Raw genomic sequence first — 17,691 nt, 5'->3', positions numbered from 1 at the left:
ACCTCAGGCACAGCTGAGGGAGCTGGGAAGGGGCTCAGCCTGGAGAAAAGGGGGATCGGGGGGACCTTGTGGCTCTGCACAGCTCCTGACAGGAGGGGACAGCCGGGGGGGTCGGGCTGTGCTCCAGGGAACAGGGACAGGAGGAGAGGGAACGGCCTCAGGCTGGGCCAGGGCAGCTCAGAGTGGATATTGGGAATTTCTTCACTGAAAGATTGTCCTGGCCTAGACTGCTCAGGGCAGCGGTGGAGGCCCCATCCCTGGAAGCGTTCAAGAAAGGTGTGGATGTGGCACTTCGGGACATGATGAGGCGGTGTTAGCTCATAGGCTGGACTGGATGACCGTAAAGGTCTTTTCCACCCGAGCTCACCCCGCGACCCCACGGCCGCTCCCGCCTCCATGAGGCGCTGAGGGGAGCGGGGCGGGGCTTCCCCGGCTCCGGCCACACCCCCATGCTCTGGGCCCGCCCCGCGCAGGCGCAGAGGCGCAGCTGGGCCTCATGCGGTTCCCAGCCGAGCCGGCCGGCAGCGGCGCCGCGCGCGCTCCGCACCTCCCGCCCGCCGTCCCGCCCGCCGTCCCCCCCGCGCGCGCGCTTTCCGCGCGCCCGGCGGCCCCAGGTGAGAGCGGCGGGCGGGACCATCCGGGCAGCGCTGGGGGGGGAACGGGCAGAGCGGGACCCCGCGGGCCTGGCGGCGGGGCCGCGCGGGCGGCGGCGGCGGCGGCGGGAATTTGTGGCGGGAGGAGCGGGCGGGCACCGGCCCTCACGGCGGGGAACGGCCCTCAGCGGCGGGCGGGGAGCGGCCCGCGGGTCGCCGTCGGGAATGTCGGCGCCCCGGGCGCGTTCCGCTCGCGGAGCCCGCGCTGAGGCGGTGCCGGTGTCTGTGGCGTCCAGGCGCGGGGCAGATGAAGTACATCCTGGTCACGGGCGGCGTGATCTCCGGCATCGGCAAGGGCATCATCGCCAGCAGCATCGGCACCATCCTCAAGTCCTGCGGGCTGCATGTCACCTCCATCAAGATCGACCCCTACATCAACATCGACGCCGGCACCTTCTCCCCGTACGAGCACGGTGAGCGCCCCGCGGGCGGGCTCGGGGCCGGGGCTGCCTTGGCTTGCCGTGAATAGTCTCCTTTGTAGAGGCTTTGTGGCTGGCCTGAGCCTGCCAGCCCTGCAGTGCCCTCAGCGCAGGTGTGCTCCGCCTGGTCCTGCTGCTGCCTTCAGGGGCTCGGCCCCCGTGCGCTGCTCCTCTCCTGATAAAGGCTTTTAGTTCTGTTCGCCACTCCTGAACCTGCTGTGGCAGTCAGGGAAGGAGTTTTCCTTATGCGGAATTCTTCCGCATGCCCGACACGTGCGCCTGTGCCTGTTTGTGTGCCCGCAGGGGAGGTGTTTGTGCTGGACGATGGAGGGGAAGTGGACCTGGACCTCGGGAACTACGAGCGCTTCCTCGATATCCGACTCACCAAAGACAACAACCTGACCACGGGGAAGATCTACCAGTATGTCATTAACAAGGAGAGGAAGGGAGATTATCTCGGCAAAACGGTCCAAGGTGATGCAAAACTTCTTTCCTGGATATTGGGAATTCCTTCACTGAAAGATTGTCCTGACCTAGGCTGCTAGAAGTGAATTCTGTATTTCAGTCTTGGCTGGATGCTTTTGCCTTTCATCTTTGCTTGAGCCTCTGCACCATCCTGCTTGTGTTTGGACTGTGCTGGACTTGGGTCCAGCTGTCTAATGTACCCAGTGATAAATGTGAACAGAGTTCAGACAAATATGCTTTGGAATTGTTACTTAGCAGATTAAATTGGTAAATGCTTTTGGTAACTCATGCCATTAGAAAATGCAAAGGATTTGTGAGTATCAGATCAGTCCCTTCCCATACTCTCCACAGCTGGTTGACATTAGGACTTTTACAGACAGTTAAAAACAGAGTAACTTTCTCTGTTTAGAGCAAAGAACAGTTTGTGCTTGAATCTTTCAGCTTAACGGAAATGTTGCTTACATGTGTTTAAATTAAGGCAGGGTTCAATTTCCTGCCAAGGCCCTTGAAAATAACAGCCAAGAATAATCACTTCAAAATGCATGGTTCTTTAAAGACAAAATATCCTGCTCAAGCCCTATGGGAAGCACTGGCTAGTGATTGTCAATAATTTGCTCTCTAATGAGTTAAGAGGGAGAAACCTGTGGGGGCTTCAACCCTTGCCTTGGTTTCTTTTCCAGTTGTTCCCCACATCACAGATGCCATACAGGAATGGGTAATGAGGCAGGCACGGATTCCTGTGGATGAAGATGGCATTGAGCCCCAAGTTTGTGTGATTGAGGTTTGTAACTTCTAAAAAGTAGGTAGTTTTGTTTCTTGTGTGCAGTAAACTGATCTATATGCGTATTTTGCATTTTTCTTTACAGAAATGTTCAACTTTGCGTGTTACTGAATGGGTTAAAAATTCCCCGTGTTAACTTCACTTTAATCTTTTGAATTGCAGCCTGCAGCTGCCTCGTGAGGGACAGCCCCACAGGACCCCAGGGAGCAGCTGGAGCTGTGTCAGGGCAGATTTGGGCTGGAGATCAGGGCAGGGTTCTTCCCCCAGAGGTGCTGGCACTGCCCAGGGAATGGGCACAGCCCCGAGGCTGCCAGAGCTGCAGGGGTGCCCAGGGTGGGGTTGTTGGGGGTCTGGGCAGGAACAGGGGCTGCACTCAGTGGGTCCCTTCCAGCTCAGGATATTCTATGAATTAACCCACAGAATGAATTTTTTAGCTCTTGTAACTCAATATGCCAGTCTGAGTTAATTGTGCTGTGCCCTCTTCTCCCTTGGTGCCTGGAGGGAGGGGAGGTAAATCCCCCGCTAGGTACAGTTGTCTTTCCTCCTCCAAGTGACCAGGTCAAGCACAGGCAGCAGCAGGGAATGGCACAAGGTAGTGGTGGCAGTTCTCAGGGTGTTTATGGAACGTTCTGCTGCCAGAAGGAGACAGAGCAGGGTGAGGGCTCTGACACTGCTGAGCTGGCTGCTGGGATATGCTAACACAGGAGAGGCAGCTTGTCACAGAGCCCAGGTCAGGGTGACTTGGACTCTGCCTGCAGCTTGGGTGCCAATTTGTGTGCCAGGGTCACAAATCCAGATCTCGAGTACCAAGGAGGCACTGTCTGACAGGTATAGTTCCTGCATATGTCCACTCTATATAGTTCCTAAAACTTAACAGAAATTCTGCTTCTCAGTGCCACCTAATGTTCATAAATCATAATTTTCACATTGAAGTCTTTTCTCTGAAGAGAAAATAGGGGCCAGGCTGATGTCTTTGGAGAGGTGCTGCCCATAGGGGAAGTGTTTTTCTTGTGGCTTTTTGATTTGTGGGGAAATGATGAAGGTAGAACAGTACCTGCAGTGGATAGTTAAGTGTGTTTTCATGTCTTCCCCAGTTCTGGCAGTAACTCCCAGTGTCTGTGTTGCAGCTCGGGGGCACTGTGGGTGACATCGAGAGCATGCCTTTCATCGAGGCCTTCCGCCAGTTCCAGTTCAAAGCCAAAAGAGAGAATTTCTGTAACATTCATGTCAGCCTGGTTCCCCAGGTAAGGACCCAAAATTTACTGCTGGGCAGAGGCTTCCTCAGTGCAAAATTTCCTAAATAGCTGTTTCTGAAATGCTGTATCTCTAAGTGCTGGTGCTTTTGTATTGCCGTGTGTACGTAAACTTCTGGCAGAAATGCAGGGATTATATGCTTGTGTATGTAAAAAGTTGTACAGGAATGAAACAGGAACTTTTCAATGCGTGTAAATGTGTAATAAAGGCTTGGGAGTTGCAGAAATGCAGCATGAGCATTCCTTGTGTCAAACAGAACTGGATTTGACAGAGCAAATTGATAATTATGGAATGCAGATCAGTCTTTGTTCTCTTCTCCTCTTTTCCCCTTCTGTCCAGGCCAGGTGATTTGTAGAGAAAAATCAGAAATACACAACATGAGGTGTTTGGAGGGAGCAGTGGATAAGCCTTAGGCTCTCTGTCCCTCTCCTTCCTGCACTGCAGTGGGAGATTGGAACTTGGGTTCCTGCTGTTGCTCTCAGTCCTGGGGATTAAAATGGGCTACATGAGGTTCATGTGAATTGTCCAGGAATTGAGTCAAAGTCTTTATCACATGTCTGAGAGTTCTGATTAAGCTGCTGAATCATTGCTGCTTATCACAATCTGATGCACCCACTGCTCTTCTCTGACCAGCCAAGCTCCACGGGGGAGCAGAAGACCAAACCCACCCAGAACAGTGTTCGTGAGCTCAGGGGCCTCGGGCTCTCTCCAGATCTGGTAAGGTTTGTGTAGCATGGTTTGCATGTCAAAATCTGGCATGTTGCAGCAGCAGTCTTGTCTAAGTAATGCTTTATTTGAGAGCTCTTGTATAGTGGTGATAAATAAGGAAAAGAAACGGAGTTGTGGGTTTTTTTCTCAAATCACAGAGGCTGCACAAAGACAGCTCTTTTTAGGGGTTTGTTTTATGAATGCCTGAGTGTTTCTGTTTGCATCACAACCCTGATGTTGCTGCTCTGTTAGATTGTTTGCAGGTGCTCCACTCCACTGGATACCTCAGTAAAAGAAAAGATTTCCATGTTCTGTCATGTTGAACCAGAACAGGTGAGGATTGCTGTCTGTGCTTCCTTGCAGTGAATACTGGAGCTGTTTGTCAGCTGCTGGGGGGAGTTTTGTCTAGTGCAGCAGTTCTAGCTCTGTTTTGGTAGCTGCATAATTCATTTGCTGCTTTGTCTTACCTCCCTTCCTGACACATGGACCTGTTGCTAAACCAATTCTTTTTGTGCAAGCACCCAGGTTTTCTTGTAAGGTGATTGGTGTAAGCTTAGAGAATTCTATGGTATCCAAGGTGATTTTTGAATCACTGTTTTGACCTTATAGTCCCACGTTCCTTCTGTGAATATAGAAGAATGAGATTTTCCAGTATTTAAAGGTGAAAAGATTAACTGAAAATAGTTGTAAAGGATGTATGACTGTACTTCTGCTATTTTCACTATATTATTCTTCTGCCCAAGAATTCTTGAGGAGAGATTTCACAGAGAGGTTGAAATGGTGTTTGGGAAAAGCAGTGCTTCACTTGAAGGTTGTGATATGCAAAATTCCATGTTTGCATGATTGTTTCTATACTGAGACTTGTAACACATTCTAAGGTGGACCTTGGAAAATAGTCGAAAGTTTGTAGGCTGAGTTTAGCACTTTCCAATGCAGCTGGAGCTTGAAAAATGTTGTCTTTTTGTGAAAGACTGAGTATAACTTGACAATCCCAGGTTCTGTCAAGTAATTTTTATTAATCTGCTCCATAGCAAGACCAAACTTGAGTCCTGCATTTTCAAGCATTGCACTGCTGGCAATAATGTTGATGTGTCATCAGTAAAATATCTACCTCTTGTTGGCCAGGAATTCAAAATAAGTTGGCTCTTGTCCCTTTCCAGGAAGTTTAATGCAGTTCTATGTAGTTGTTGCTCTGACTGCTGTTGCACTTGGATTGAGAAGTGAGCAGCACTGAGGGTAAAAGAGGAAAATGTGCAGCCAAGGAGGTTTGAGTGGTGCAGTACTGAACTCTGCTTTCATTTGAGTCAGTGGAAATGAGGATTTAAAACAGTTCTGTCAGTGTGTCTTGGATCCTTAAAGTACAGGTTCATTATTAATGGACAGGTGACAGTTGTCCTGAGCCATCTTTTCCCATTTCAGTGAACTAGAACTGTTGATTTAGATTTTCCACATTGACCTCAGAATTCTTTGCCCGTGGTTGTGTAATCCTAAATTTGATGAGGGGCACCCTGTGAAGTGTATTGGGGTCACAGATTTCCCTGGGTTTCACTCAGACTGGGAGCCCTGGTTGGGAAGGACAGTGGCAGGAAGGTGGAAGCTGTGCCTGTGGCAGTTTGACTGTAGCTTCTCTTGGGATTCTGTGTCACAGGAGTCTCTCTGGAGTGTTCTTTGAACTTTACTGAGTGCTGCTCACATAGTGTGCTGGGCAGCTGACTCTCCTGCTGCTGGTTTACTGTGTTATAGCCCTTCCCAAGGGGCTCCAGGGAGCAGTAATGCCTTGGAAGTGCTGAAGAATGGCTTTTTCAAGCATAAGGAAACCAGTAAAACTATTGATATGTTATTCCAAATGTTATTGCCTGGAAGTTTAGGTGGTCATTTGGTTTTCTGCTAGAGACAGGAACACTGAATATATGAGTAAAAATGGTTGTACAGTCACTGGATGGCTGTTTTAATGATCTCCTTATTTTATGAACAGGTCATTTGTGTTCATGATGTCTCCTCCATCTACCGGGTTCCTCTGCTCTTGGAGGAGCAGGGGGTTGTGGACTACTTCAGGCACAGGCTGGACCTTCCCATCGAGAGGCAGCCCAGGAGGATGCTCATGAAGTGGAAGGAGATGGCTGACAGGTGAGCTGCACTGCTGGGCACACTGCAGCACACTGCAGGATTAGTTTCTGTTCTTGGCTGTTGGTTGTTTGAGATGATGTGTGTTCTTACATGCTCACATTGTTTTTTTCCTTTTGCTCAGAGCCCCACCCAAACTTTGAATGTTTCCAGGGTGGGGAATCCACAGCTGCTGTAGACAGCCTGTGCCAGTGCCTCACCACTCTCATTGTACAAAGTTTCATCCTTAGATCTAGCCTAAATCTCCCCTCTTTTAGATCAAAACCATCACCACTTGTCCAGGCACAACAGACCCTACTAAAAAGTCTGTCCCCATGTTTCTCATAAATCCTCTTACTGGAAGGCTGCCATGAAGTCTGCCTGGAGCTTTTTCTTGTTCAGGCTGAACCACCCCAATTCCCTCAGCCTTTCTCCATAAAATCCTGTGAGATAAACTTAGTGAGATCTTTATCTTACGTTGGAAGTGTACTGTCTGAGTCAAACCCAGCTTGAAGTTATTAAAAGCTGGACAGCTCTGCCCTCCCTTTTTATGAAAAAACCTCTCAGTAACATTACAAAGTGATGAAATCCTTTTGTAGCTATATGGAGATGTCAGGAGTGTCAAAGAATATCTTTGAGAGTGCTCAGGCAACTGAGACAAGTGTTTGGTACCTGTTCTGAGACTCCTTGGGCACTGGGATTTTTTCTTGTGAGGAGCAGACTCAATGCTCATGGGGAAATAGTGAATAGAGTCTTTTCAGAAAGGGCTTGAATGTCAGCTGAAGCCTTAAATATGTTTGTTCTTATAAGAAATTAATTTTCAAGATCTAGATGCTTTCCTTGATTTCTGTGCCTGACAAAAGCCAGCCCTGTCAATAAAATTTCCTTTTGATGGGGAAAGCCCTTGGTCACCAGCTGGGCTGAAGGTATTGAGCAATTCTGAGAGAAACTAAGCAAACTCTTGGCTGTAGCCAGGAATGCTGTGTGAATCCTGTGCTGCCAGGTGCTGGGGACTGGAAGTGGAGGCAGCAGAGCCTTAGGAGTGCAGAAATGCTCTCTGTGTTTGTAGCTGCTGATAGGAGCTCAGCAGCAGCGTGGGAAGATGCTGTGCAGTACAAACAACACCAAGCTGTGCTTTGATCCTCTCCTAGGAGTTCACTGCAGCCTTTGAATCTAATACAGCTCCCTGAAAAGGCAGTTTGGATCTGCTCAAAATGGCTTTTCATCATCAGGAGAGATGGGTTAATTTATTTGTGGCTTTCTGCAACTGTTTTCCTCATTGTTTTGGTTTTGATCTTGCTTTGATGTTTCCAAATCATAATTATTGTAAAAGGTCACTTTTGCAAAGACGTCAGCTCTGTTGGACACACGCAGGAGAGCACAGCTGTTTGTTCCTTGGAAAGCTGAACAGAATGGAAGTGATCCCATCCCTCTCCTGGTGCAATAACCTGTGTGTTCTGGTGTTCTGTAGGTATGACCGTCTGCTTGAAACATGTTCCATTGCACTGGTGGGCAAATACACCAAATTCTCTGACTCCTATGCATCTGTCATCAAAGCCCTGGAGCACTCTGCCCTGGCCATCAACCACAAACTTGACATTAAGGTAGGGGTGGGTTTGTGTGTGGGGAAAAAACTGCACCCATCTTGCTTCCACCTCCAGTGCTGCCCATCCTAATTCAGATTTTCACACAGACAGAAAGGGAGAAGTGATTCAGCCAATGAGCATCCAAATTATCCTGGCATCAAAACAGCTGTTTTGTTTATGACAGCATTAAAGCAGCTGTTATCAGGCCTAAACCAGCTTCAGAGCAAACCAGCCCCTCCTCCTGTGAGCTGGAGTGGGTGGAAGCTCCTCGGTGCTGTGTGCTGAGCTGTGGCACTGGTGGATGGATTGGAGGGGGGCACTCTCTGCTTTCATTTCTCTGAAACTTGTTGCAAGTGATTCTTTTTGTAGTTTTATCTTTTTTTGGCGCTCTTAACTTGGTGGGACTCAGGTTTTATGATGCTCCTGCCTCAGGTTAAGTTTTCATGCTGGTTTGGATGCACAGATGCTTTCAGGGGTCTTGGTCATAGCCGGATGCTCTGAAGAGGTGAAATATATACTTGTTCCCATGAAATAAAATGAAAATTTTATTTTCATTTCAGTAGATTTCTAAATGTCCAGCAGTTCCATGGTGTCAGTGAGTCATGGAAATAGGTGATTGCTTTTTAACAGTACTGATCTAGGTCAGGGTTTCCTTTCAACTTACAAAATCAGCAGAAGTGAAAATAAGCAAAACAAGACTGGTAAAGTGCAAACCCTGCACGTGCATCTGTGGGTATTTCCTGGCACAGCTGTGTCTGAGTGGCTCAGAAGTGAAGTGAGCACTGTGAGCCTTGTGCAGGGAGATCTTGTGCTGAAGAACTGAGTAGCTGTAGTTAGATAAAGAACGGATTGATAGTTTTGCAACTTCCAAAAAACAAACAGAAAAAGAAAGACGAAATGGTTCTTTTAAATGGTTAGCAGCCTGCCAGAATATCCAGAAGTTCAGAGGTACTGGAATGCTGGAGATGAGAAAATGGAAAAATTGCAGGGTTTTTTTCCATTGCCATAACACCCTCTAATTACAGCAGCCTGTGTTTCACCACAGCCTATTTCTTCTGCAGTGCCTCTTGAAGAAGATGTTTATTTGATGAGAGAGGGATAGTTTTTTTTCCCCCCTCTCTTTGTGGTGGTTTGTGTCTGCACAGCCCCATGTTCCCACCTTGCTGTGCTGCATTAACACCTCACATTGAACATTACAGGGACGTGGTGTAAGGCACAGCAGGGCTGCAGAGAGGGGAGGACACAGAAATCCTGGGTTCTGTTTGTGTACCGAGAGCAGGGGGGTGAGGAGAGGAGTTTTGTTGGCTAACAGATGGGAAATCAGCCCAGCAAAAACTAAAGTATCCATTAGAAAACAAAGCCAGAGCTGTCCAGGAGGAATGATGCTGTCTTAATTTAATGAGAATTTGGGAGGTCCTGTACACTCTGGTGGCAATATCTCATCATCCTCTTGTTTGATTTCTTCCCAGTACATTGACTCTGCTGACTTGGAGCCAGACACTCTGCAGGAGGAGCCTGTCAGGTACCACGAGGCGTGGCAGAAGCTCTGTGGTGCTGAGTAAGTTCTGCTGTGGCCCTTTCCTTGGAGAATGTCTGATAAACCTGTTTTCAGCACTCTTGACAAGGCCCCAGCCACCTCTCGGGGGCATTTAGGATAAGGTGTTAAATGGAGAATGGTTAGATAAGTGAGGAGGTGGTGAAAGGCAGGGGAAATCATGGTGATGAGGATATGCACACCTGCATGATGAGGTGGAAACAGAGGAGATCAGGAGAAAAGAGAGGTACTGGTGGAGGCTGTTAAAGCCGGAGTCAGAATGGAATGTGTAAATGGGCTACCAAGTTCTTCAGAAATAAAGTGTGAGAGGGGGAGGAGCATTAGTATGCAGAGGAGTGCCAAGAATTAGCACAAAACCAGGAACAAGTGGGGCCTGTTACCCCTCAGGGCAGCAGGACTTGAGTGAGAGCAGAAGAAAGAACCTCCTGCAGTTTGGTGTTAGGACAGCCTCACACTGTAGCCAGGGCTTTCCTCAGCATGGCCTGGCTGGGTGATGTGTTTGCAAACATGTTTGTGCAGGGTGTGTGAGTCCCACAGCATGAGATATTTCAGCATGGTAACCTCTGAGATATTTGGGATCTTTTGGGAAGGTAAAATTGGCATTTATGAAACATTTCCCCCTCTTTATGTGACAGCTCATGTGAAGTCATGTGGAAACTGCTGCAGCCAGGCCTTGCCACGTGGCTACTTCAGAGCCCTTTTCAGGGGAGAGGTCTTGCAAGGCCAAGATTTTGTGGGAGGGGGGTGATTTGTGGCTGTGTGGTTTGGGGCAGCCATGCTGAATGGAATCTTTTCATCCTCATGCAGTGGAGTTCTGGTTCCTGGTGGATTTGGTGTTCGAGGGACAGAAGGCAAAATTCAAGCTATTTCCTGGGCAAGAAAACAGAAAAAACCCTTTTTAGGTGAGAGCCATGTTTCATCCATAAGAAGAAATAAAGGAAGTTGAACAGCCTTACTGGCTTGCAGCAGGAGCTCCCCTGATCTGCAGTGGTGCCTGGGATGAGCAGTTTTGAGGAAGGCAGTGATCTGTGCTCAGCTGAGCTGGCAGTGCAGCCTCAGCCCTGGTTGGCTCTGAAGTGGTCAGAGTTGGCTGGGAGGTGCTGACAAGGAGTCTGTAATGAGGGGATAGCAGTCTGGGGATGTTTCAGAGCAGGCTGTGGTGATCTTGGCACCAAGAAATAAATACATGACTGCCTTTCAGTGAAGTGTCTGTGGTGAGAGGCTCAGCTGGAGTATGAGCAGAGGGGATGGGAAAGGGAGGGAAGCAAAGCTTGCCAGGACTACAGACCCCTAAATCCCAGTCAGAGATCTGCCTCTGACTCAGGATGCTCTGTGAGGGTGTGTGTGCTTTGCAGCATGGGCTCAGAGGTCGTTGTCCTGGCCTGATCCCTGTCCTGCCTGTCCTTCCACAGGAGTCTGTCTGGGAATGCAGCTGGCAGTGGTGGAGTTTGCTCGCAGTGTCCTTGGTTGGCAAGGTAATGGCACAAAACCCTTCCTGCCTTTGGTCATTTCTTGGGTTGCTTGAGTAATAACTGATTTTTTTAGATACCTGTGATTCTAAGTTTTTCATAGATAGTTTTAATTTTTTACCTAGACCTGTAAAAATCCCAATCTCTTTTGCCAATTCAAAGTAAAAAGAGCAATTTCCTTACCCTATTTAAATAAAAATCAATAGAGTAAGTCGTGCTGATAATGACAGAAAGCTTCCTATTGCTCAACATGAGGTTCTTAGCTCCTGAATGAAACACCTTGGCAGCCTACATGTGCCAAATTCCCAGTGCAGCCAGTGGGAATGGAGCCCAAAAAGCAATTCAGCCAGCCAGCAGTTGCAGCTCCTTCAGTGAGTGGAGTTACCTTCTGAGCCCCTGTGCTTGGATTGAGCAGGTCCCTGTTAACAGAGCTCCCTTCAGAGAGTGCTGAATTGAGTTCTCAGTCTGACTCTGATTTTCTCCAGTAATGAGGTGAGGAAAAAGGAATTCCTCAGACCATTCTCCTTTCCCCCTCCCTGCCTTTATTTCTGTATCTGAAGCTGTGTTTTTCCTGAGAGAGGGTGGGTTATCCCCTGACTGCAGCCTTTGAAACTGGTACTGAACAGTGCTGCCAGGCCTGTTGCTGCTGCCTGGGGTGCTCTGTGCCTGAGGGGGCTCAGCAGAGCTGGGGATGAGGAGCAGCTGTCCCTGGGGGTGATGCCATGGTGGGAGCCACTCTGTGTTCCTGACTGCTGAACCTCACATTGCAGATGCGAACTCAACAGAGTTTGACCCCAAAACTTCTCATCCAGTGGTGAGTTTATGGTGATTTACTTGTGATATCCTTACCTGACTTTCCTGCACATCCCTGGGCATGATTGCCAGGAGAAGCTGGGGCTGCCCCTGGATCCCTGAGTGTCCAAGGCCAGGCTGGACAGGGCTTGGAGCACCCTGGGACAGTGGGAGGTGTCCCTGCCATGGCAGGGGTGGCACTGGGTGGGCTTTAAGGTCCCTTCCAACTTGAACTGTTGCATGATAGCTCCAGACAGACCTGAATTCCTGGAGCATTTGTGGAAGGCTCTGGGTTTCTGGTCCAGAGTCCACCATAATGATTGGCTTCTGCTGTAATTTATAATGCTACTCAAGTGAGGAACTTATGAAAAAACAGCTTATGATGTTATTTATCAAAGAGTGAGCAATTCTGATTTGGGGGTTTTGTTTTCATAATTTGTTTAACATGCAGTTCAGTGACCAGCACAGTACTGGTGTGTGCAATCTGTGTAAACTCTGACTGAGGCCATTTCCTCTGTGAAAGTTCCCTGAATATCCACAAACCTTCCATGTGTGCTGTGCAGCCTGTGCTGAACAATTCAGCCAGCTAACCCAGTTCTGTTGGTCTGCCTTGTCAAGACTGTTCCTTGGGCTGGTTTCCTTGTTTTTTTTTTTCCATGAATGTTGGTGGGAATTTTTTCCTTTTATGTGTCAGAGTCTGCCTGTTTTTGTTACTCCTCTCTCATTCTCACGTCCCTCTGAATTCTTTCCACAGGTCATAGACATGCCAGAACATAATCCTGGGCAAATGGGTGGGACAATGAGGCTTGGCAAGAGGAGGACACTCTTCCAAACCAAGAATTCAATCATGAGTAAGGCCCTTCTTGCCTCTTCTGGAAATGTTTCCTGGGAATGGCTTGGGGAAGTGAGGCCTGGGGATGTTGAAGCATCCCTGAATGGCAGATGTTCACAGACTCTTCTGGTGGGGAATGGGGATCAGGGAATTTGATCTCCTCCAGAAGTGGCAGATTTTGAAGGATGCTGATCAAGTGAATGTGTTAAAAGCTCTCATCACTGCTCTAAGGAACATCTTACTTCTGCTGCAGGGAAGCTCTATGGAGATCATGATTTCTTGGAAGAGAGGCACAGACACAGATTTGAGGTAAAAATGCTCATGTAGGTATTGAGCTTTCCTGTGTAATCCAGACACAAGAGATCATGGCTTGTCTTGCTTCCGATTTTCTAGGTCAATCCAGAACTGAAGAAGTGTTTTGAAGAGCAAGGTCTGAAGTTTGTGGGGCAGGATGAGGAGGGAGAGCGGATGGAAGTGGTTGAGCTGGAAGGTGAGTCCTTAAACAACAAGGACTTTGTGGGTGTGGGATGAGCAAGGGAAAGGGGAGGGTGATGGAGCAGGTTTTCATGTTGCACCCCTTCAGACTGTCGTGATTCCATCCCTAAAATGATGGTAAAAATAAAATGCCATGTCCCTCTCCATTTATGGACAAAAATGGAAATGATACTTTCCCATCATCAGGGCTTCAGCATCATCAGGATTTCACCTGCAGCTCAGCCACAAGCTTGAGAGTCTTGACATGAATGTTTTGTTTGTTCTCAGACCATCCTTTCTTCGTTGGTGTTCAGTATCACCCCGAGTTCCTCTCCAGGCCCATCAAGCCATCACCCCCATACTTTGGGCTCCTCCTGGCATCTGCAGGGAGACTCACCCACTACCTGCAGAAGGGCTGCAGGCTCTCCCCCAGGTGGGTTTCAGACACACCCCAGTCAGAGCTGTCACGGGACAGTGCTGCTTCCTGCAGGATAACCCAGAGCATCCTCCTGGCACAGAGCTCCTGGGGATAACTTGCTATTGCACCCCCCTTCTTTCCACTCGTCTTTTGAATGCTCACATCTGGTGTGTTGAGGCTGATTGTGGGGCCACAGAGCAGCCCTGGCTGCAGGGAGAGGAGATCTACAGCCTTGTGCTGTCACTCAGGCTCTTTGGGGAACCTGAGCTTGGGCCTGCTCTTTTACATGGCTGCAGACCTCATGGGCTTTCCCTGCATTCCTCGGACAAGTCCCACCTACAGGCTGGTCCAGGAGAAACTTGTTCCTGTTGCTGGTTTAAAGAACAGGCCCTGGTGGTTGCAGCCTCATAATTTTTTTTTCTGCTGACTTCAGCTTTCTTTGTTTCAGTTTGCAAAGCAAGTGGTGTTTTGGGTGGGTTTAATGGTGCAGTTACTTGGTGCTGCAATTCACTTTGGCACTCAGGACTGTGCAACAAATAACAACATTTGGTACTGACCTGTTCTCCTCCTCACACTGAGGGTTGCTGAGTGCTGACAGGCACTAAACAAAAACCACACCAAATGCAGAGGAGAATTAGCAGTGCCTGTATCAAGCCCAGGCAAATGCACTGCCAGAAGGAAAGTGTTGGCTTTGTGGGCTGAGCTGCAGTGCAGCTGCACCACGGGATTGCTGTTGGTGTCAACATCACAGTGGTCAGGTGTGGTCCATGTGCGAGGCACTCTCATTTCAGTGCCTCCAAGGGGGGAGGGATATTTCAACTCTCTGCTTTTGCACATTTGAGTTTGAAATGGCTCCTTGCAGCAGAGGAGCTGAAGTTTTCCCTGTGCTGCAGCATCCCACATTAATTATCTGTCCTTAAAGCCCTTGTGCTCCCTAACCCCAATCTTTGGCTCCTGCAGGGACACCTACAGCGACCGGAGTGGCAGCAGCTCTCCTGACCTAGAGATAACAGAGCTGAAGTTCCCTTCAGCAAACCACGACTGATGCCTGGTAATGTTTCATGATCTCAGCCTCTTCCTTTTGGAAAACATTTCTTGGCCAGTCTTTGCTTCTGGCACCTGAAAGCTGGGGCACCACGAGGTGTGCTGCTGCTCACACCTGAGTTCCAGCTGTGCTGAGGGCTGGTGCTGCCTCTGTGGAAGGCCCCTCCTCTGTGGGGAGGGGAGTCCCTTAGCAGAGTGACACAAATAAAATACAGATACACACAGAGGAATGTGGGGTTAGATTTGGATAAAAGCACCAGTGAAGCACACAATCCTGGAAATGGGGGCAGAGCTGCACAAGGGGTTTCTGGGTTTAGGGAATTCAGTATTTTGCAGTCCCTCACCACAGTAAAAGAACATCTTGGAAGTATCTGTTGTGTGCATCTCGTGGGACAGCAGATCCTGTCAGACTTAGAGCTCAAGCTGTGCTCTGTAAGGGCTGCAGGTGTTACATGGATGTAAAAACTGGATGTACACAGTCCTGGGAAAGAGAAGACACTAAAACCTGGCACTCAGATTGCATCAGCAAAACAGGCAGACTTTACATTTGCATCCTCCCTCTGTTCAGTGGGTGATGGTGGATGTGAGACACTGGCTGGCTTGTGAGGGGGTTTTGCAGGAGCAGGGCTCCACTGCTGAGTGCCAGGGCCCTCTCCTCCCCCTTGAGAGTGACCTGCAGGGGAAAGCAGGGTCAGCCCCAGTGTGTCACAGGAGTGCTCCCATCCCTGGGCACAGGATTGGGACCAGGTGTGATTGCTGGTGTTGGGCTGTTCCACAGCACCAACAGCTGAAGAATTCTCCCTGTAAATTTTGATCCTGAAGATGCTCTGAACCTTGGTCTCCCTGACAGCATTCCCTGTGTTCCCTAATGTGGCAGGTCTGGTGGCTTGGAGGCTGTCCCCACATGAGGAAGCTGTGGGCAGGGTGGCAGTGTCCTGGGACTTGTGCCAGCCCAGCTCTCTTAGTCAGGGCTGCAGCACAGAGAAAATGCTGCTTTGGTGCTGGCTGAGCTGTGCTCACTGCTCTGTGTGGAAGGAGCCCTGTCCACGGGGGCATTTCAGTGCCTTTGGAGGTGCCACAGTGCCCCTGTGCAGCTGAGACACCCCTGAGCTGGGCACAGGGCTCTGGCCAGGGCCCATGTGTCACTCTGCCTGCAGTGCTGAGCAGTTCCAGCCTGTGGCTCTTCCCTGTTGGTAATTCCTGCTCCTTTTCTCTCTCCAGGTGTGTCCTTGCTGCAGAGAGGAGTCTCCATTAGGTTTTCCAGGTGTTCTTACAGCAGTAGCTTCAACACCCTCAGCTTTGGGCTTTCCTAATTTATGGGTTTATAATTTTTATTCTGAGATCCTGTCCCTTATTTCCTCAGCTCTTCTGTCCTTCCTTTATTTTCTCTATAGATCTAGGTTATGTGTGGAGGAGAGTTCACAGAGGCCCCTCCAGACTCCTTTCAGTTCCTTCAGGTGCACCAGCCTGGAGGTCAGAGCAAGCTGGGGTTGGGATTTGCTGTGTTGAGGGGAACCCCATGGCACACATCCTTCCCAGTGCAGGCAGTGCTTGGCATCAGGGTGCCTTGGCCACTGACACTGCAGTTGCTTTCTCCAGGCTTTTGCTCCCTCCTCAGTCTTTACTTACTGGTGAAATTATGGATGGCACAAGATTTTGGGGGCTGGCTTAGTGTCTGAGCTGCAGAGAGGGCTTTGGGCAGCTTCATGCAGTCTTTTTTTTTTTTTTTTTTCAGGGAAAGGGGGGAGGGGATGATTTTTGGTCTTTTTTTTTTCAGTAGCATTTGCAAACCTTTGGCACTGGTGCTCTTGGTGCATTCATTCATTGTCACTATGAATTTGTAACCAGGAAGATCTTCCTGGAACAGTGTTACTCTGGAACATGCTCAGCTCTGGCTGACGTGTCACTGCAGGGATGTGATTAACTGGGATCAGGCTGGGGGCAGGAGAACAAAGCTGCCAGGGAAGCCCTGAGCCAGGGGTCCCTGTGAGCCCTCCCTGTGCTCCTGGAGCTGCTCCTGGGGCTGGGAAACTCCGACCCCTTGCATCAAGGGGGAGGTGAGAACAGAGTGAACCACTGAACCACTGCCACTGCTGCCTTGAACTGTGTCCCTGCCTGGGACACAGCAGCTCCTGGTGCTTTTTATGGATTTGAAGCAGAGCCTTTTGTTGCCTTTTTGTCACATTGGAGTCGTGTCCTGGGCTCTGCAATGGGAGCCCTTCCTCCTCCAGGGCTGTTCCTGAGGGAGGAGCTCACCTGCCCTCGGGCTTACCTGCTGGGGCTGGTGCTGTTGCTGTCCAGCTCTGTGGTGCTGTGGGGCTGAACTGCCTCGGTTCCCTGCCCTGGGTGGCCCTTGATTGAGGGGAAAGGAAGGAAAGAAAGTGTCTCCCTTGTCTGATGTTGCACACTCAGCCTTCAGCAGCTCCGTGGAGTTTGGGAGAGCTGCATGGTCAGACCTGGCTGAGCCACGAAACCAAGCCCTGTCCTGTCCCTCCCCAGTGATCTCCCCAGCCCCCTTGCTTTAATCCTCAGTTGTTTGAAATATTCCCTGTAAAGCTGCTGTGAGCCTGGAGAGCTTCGAGCATTGCTCGTGTGCCAGCTCCAGCTGTTGTGCAGGAATTCTCCGGTTGCAGTGCTCTGCTGCTGCCCAGCCTGCCCTGGCCTGGCTGTCCTGGGGCAGGGTGAGATCCTCCCTCAGCTGCAGCACAACTGTGGATTTTTCCCCTGAAATGTTTGTTTTAGCCAAAACCATGCAACTGACTCGGTCATTAAATGCTCATTTGTAACAAACTGAGTAAGGAGCCCTGAGCCTGCTCTGTTCCTGCCTGCTCGGGGGGAGGGAGGGAAGGAAAGGATTGAAGCACAAAACTGCCCAATCTTGAATGAATCCCCTCTAAGCAAACACTTGTGAGCTGTATTCAAACTGGAGTTAGATGTGGAGCTCCAAAGTCTGAAGTTACTGAGCTTCCTTCCAGCCCTGGAGGAAGCTGGGCAGCCTGGGCTGAGCCTGCAGGCTTTGCAGGGCAGAAAAAGCTTTCCAGTGGCTTTGAGCTGCCCCAGGAGGGTTTGTCCCCCCCTCCTCCACAGCTGGGAGTGTTTCTTGCCCGGTGCAGGACAGAGCTGTGTCCCTGTGATGTG

General features: G+C 49.6%; 1 protein-coding gene across 1 annotated transcript; it reads left to right on the top strand.

The window, feature by feature from the left end:
- The first annotated feature begins 566 nt into the window (after positions 1-566).
- CTPS1 (CTP synthase 1) lies at positions 567-17,347 on the top strand. The gene is made up of 19 exons (XM_064398665.1): positions 567-614; positions 890-1,066; positions 1,376-1,546; positions 2,218-2,318; positions 3,446-3,562; positions 4,206-4,289; positions 4,533-4,613; positions 6,256-6,407; positions 7,855-7,987; positions 9,439-9,527; positions 10,332-10,426; positions 10,937-10,999; positions 11,764-11,807; positions 12,540-12,636; positions 12,871-12,926; positions 13,011-13,107; positions 13,380-13,524; positions 14,470-14,560; positions 15,775-17,347. Exons 2-18 carry the CDS (start codon positions 901-903, stop codon positions 14,552-14,554), a joined length of 1,776 nt encoding a protein of 591 aa, XP_064254735.1. The 5' UTR covers positions 567-614; positions 890-900; the 3' UTR covers positions 14,555-14,560; positions 15,775-17,347.
- Positions 17,348-17,691: the final 344 nt, after the last annotated feature.

This window comes from Passer domesticus, chromosome 24, assembly GCF_036417665.1.
Source record: "Passer domesticus isolate bPasDom1 chromosome 24, bPasDom1.hap1, whole genome shotgun sequence".
Classification (NCBI taxonomy): domain Eukaryota; kingdom Metazoa; phylum Chordata; class Aves; order Passeriformes; family Passeridae; genus Passer; species Passer domesticus.
The sequence above is the reverse complement of the archived record's forward strand: the minus strand, read 5'-3'. Positions and strand labels throughout refer to the sequence as shown.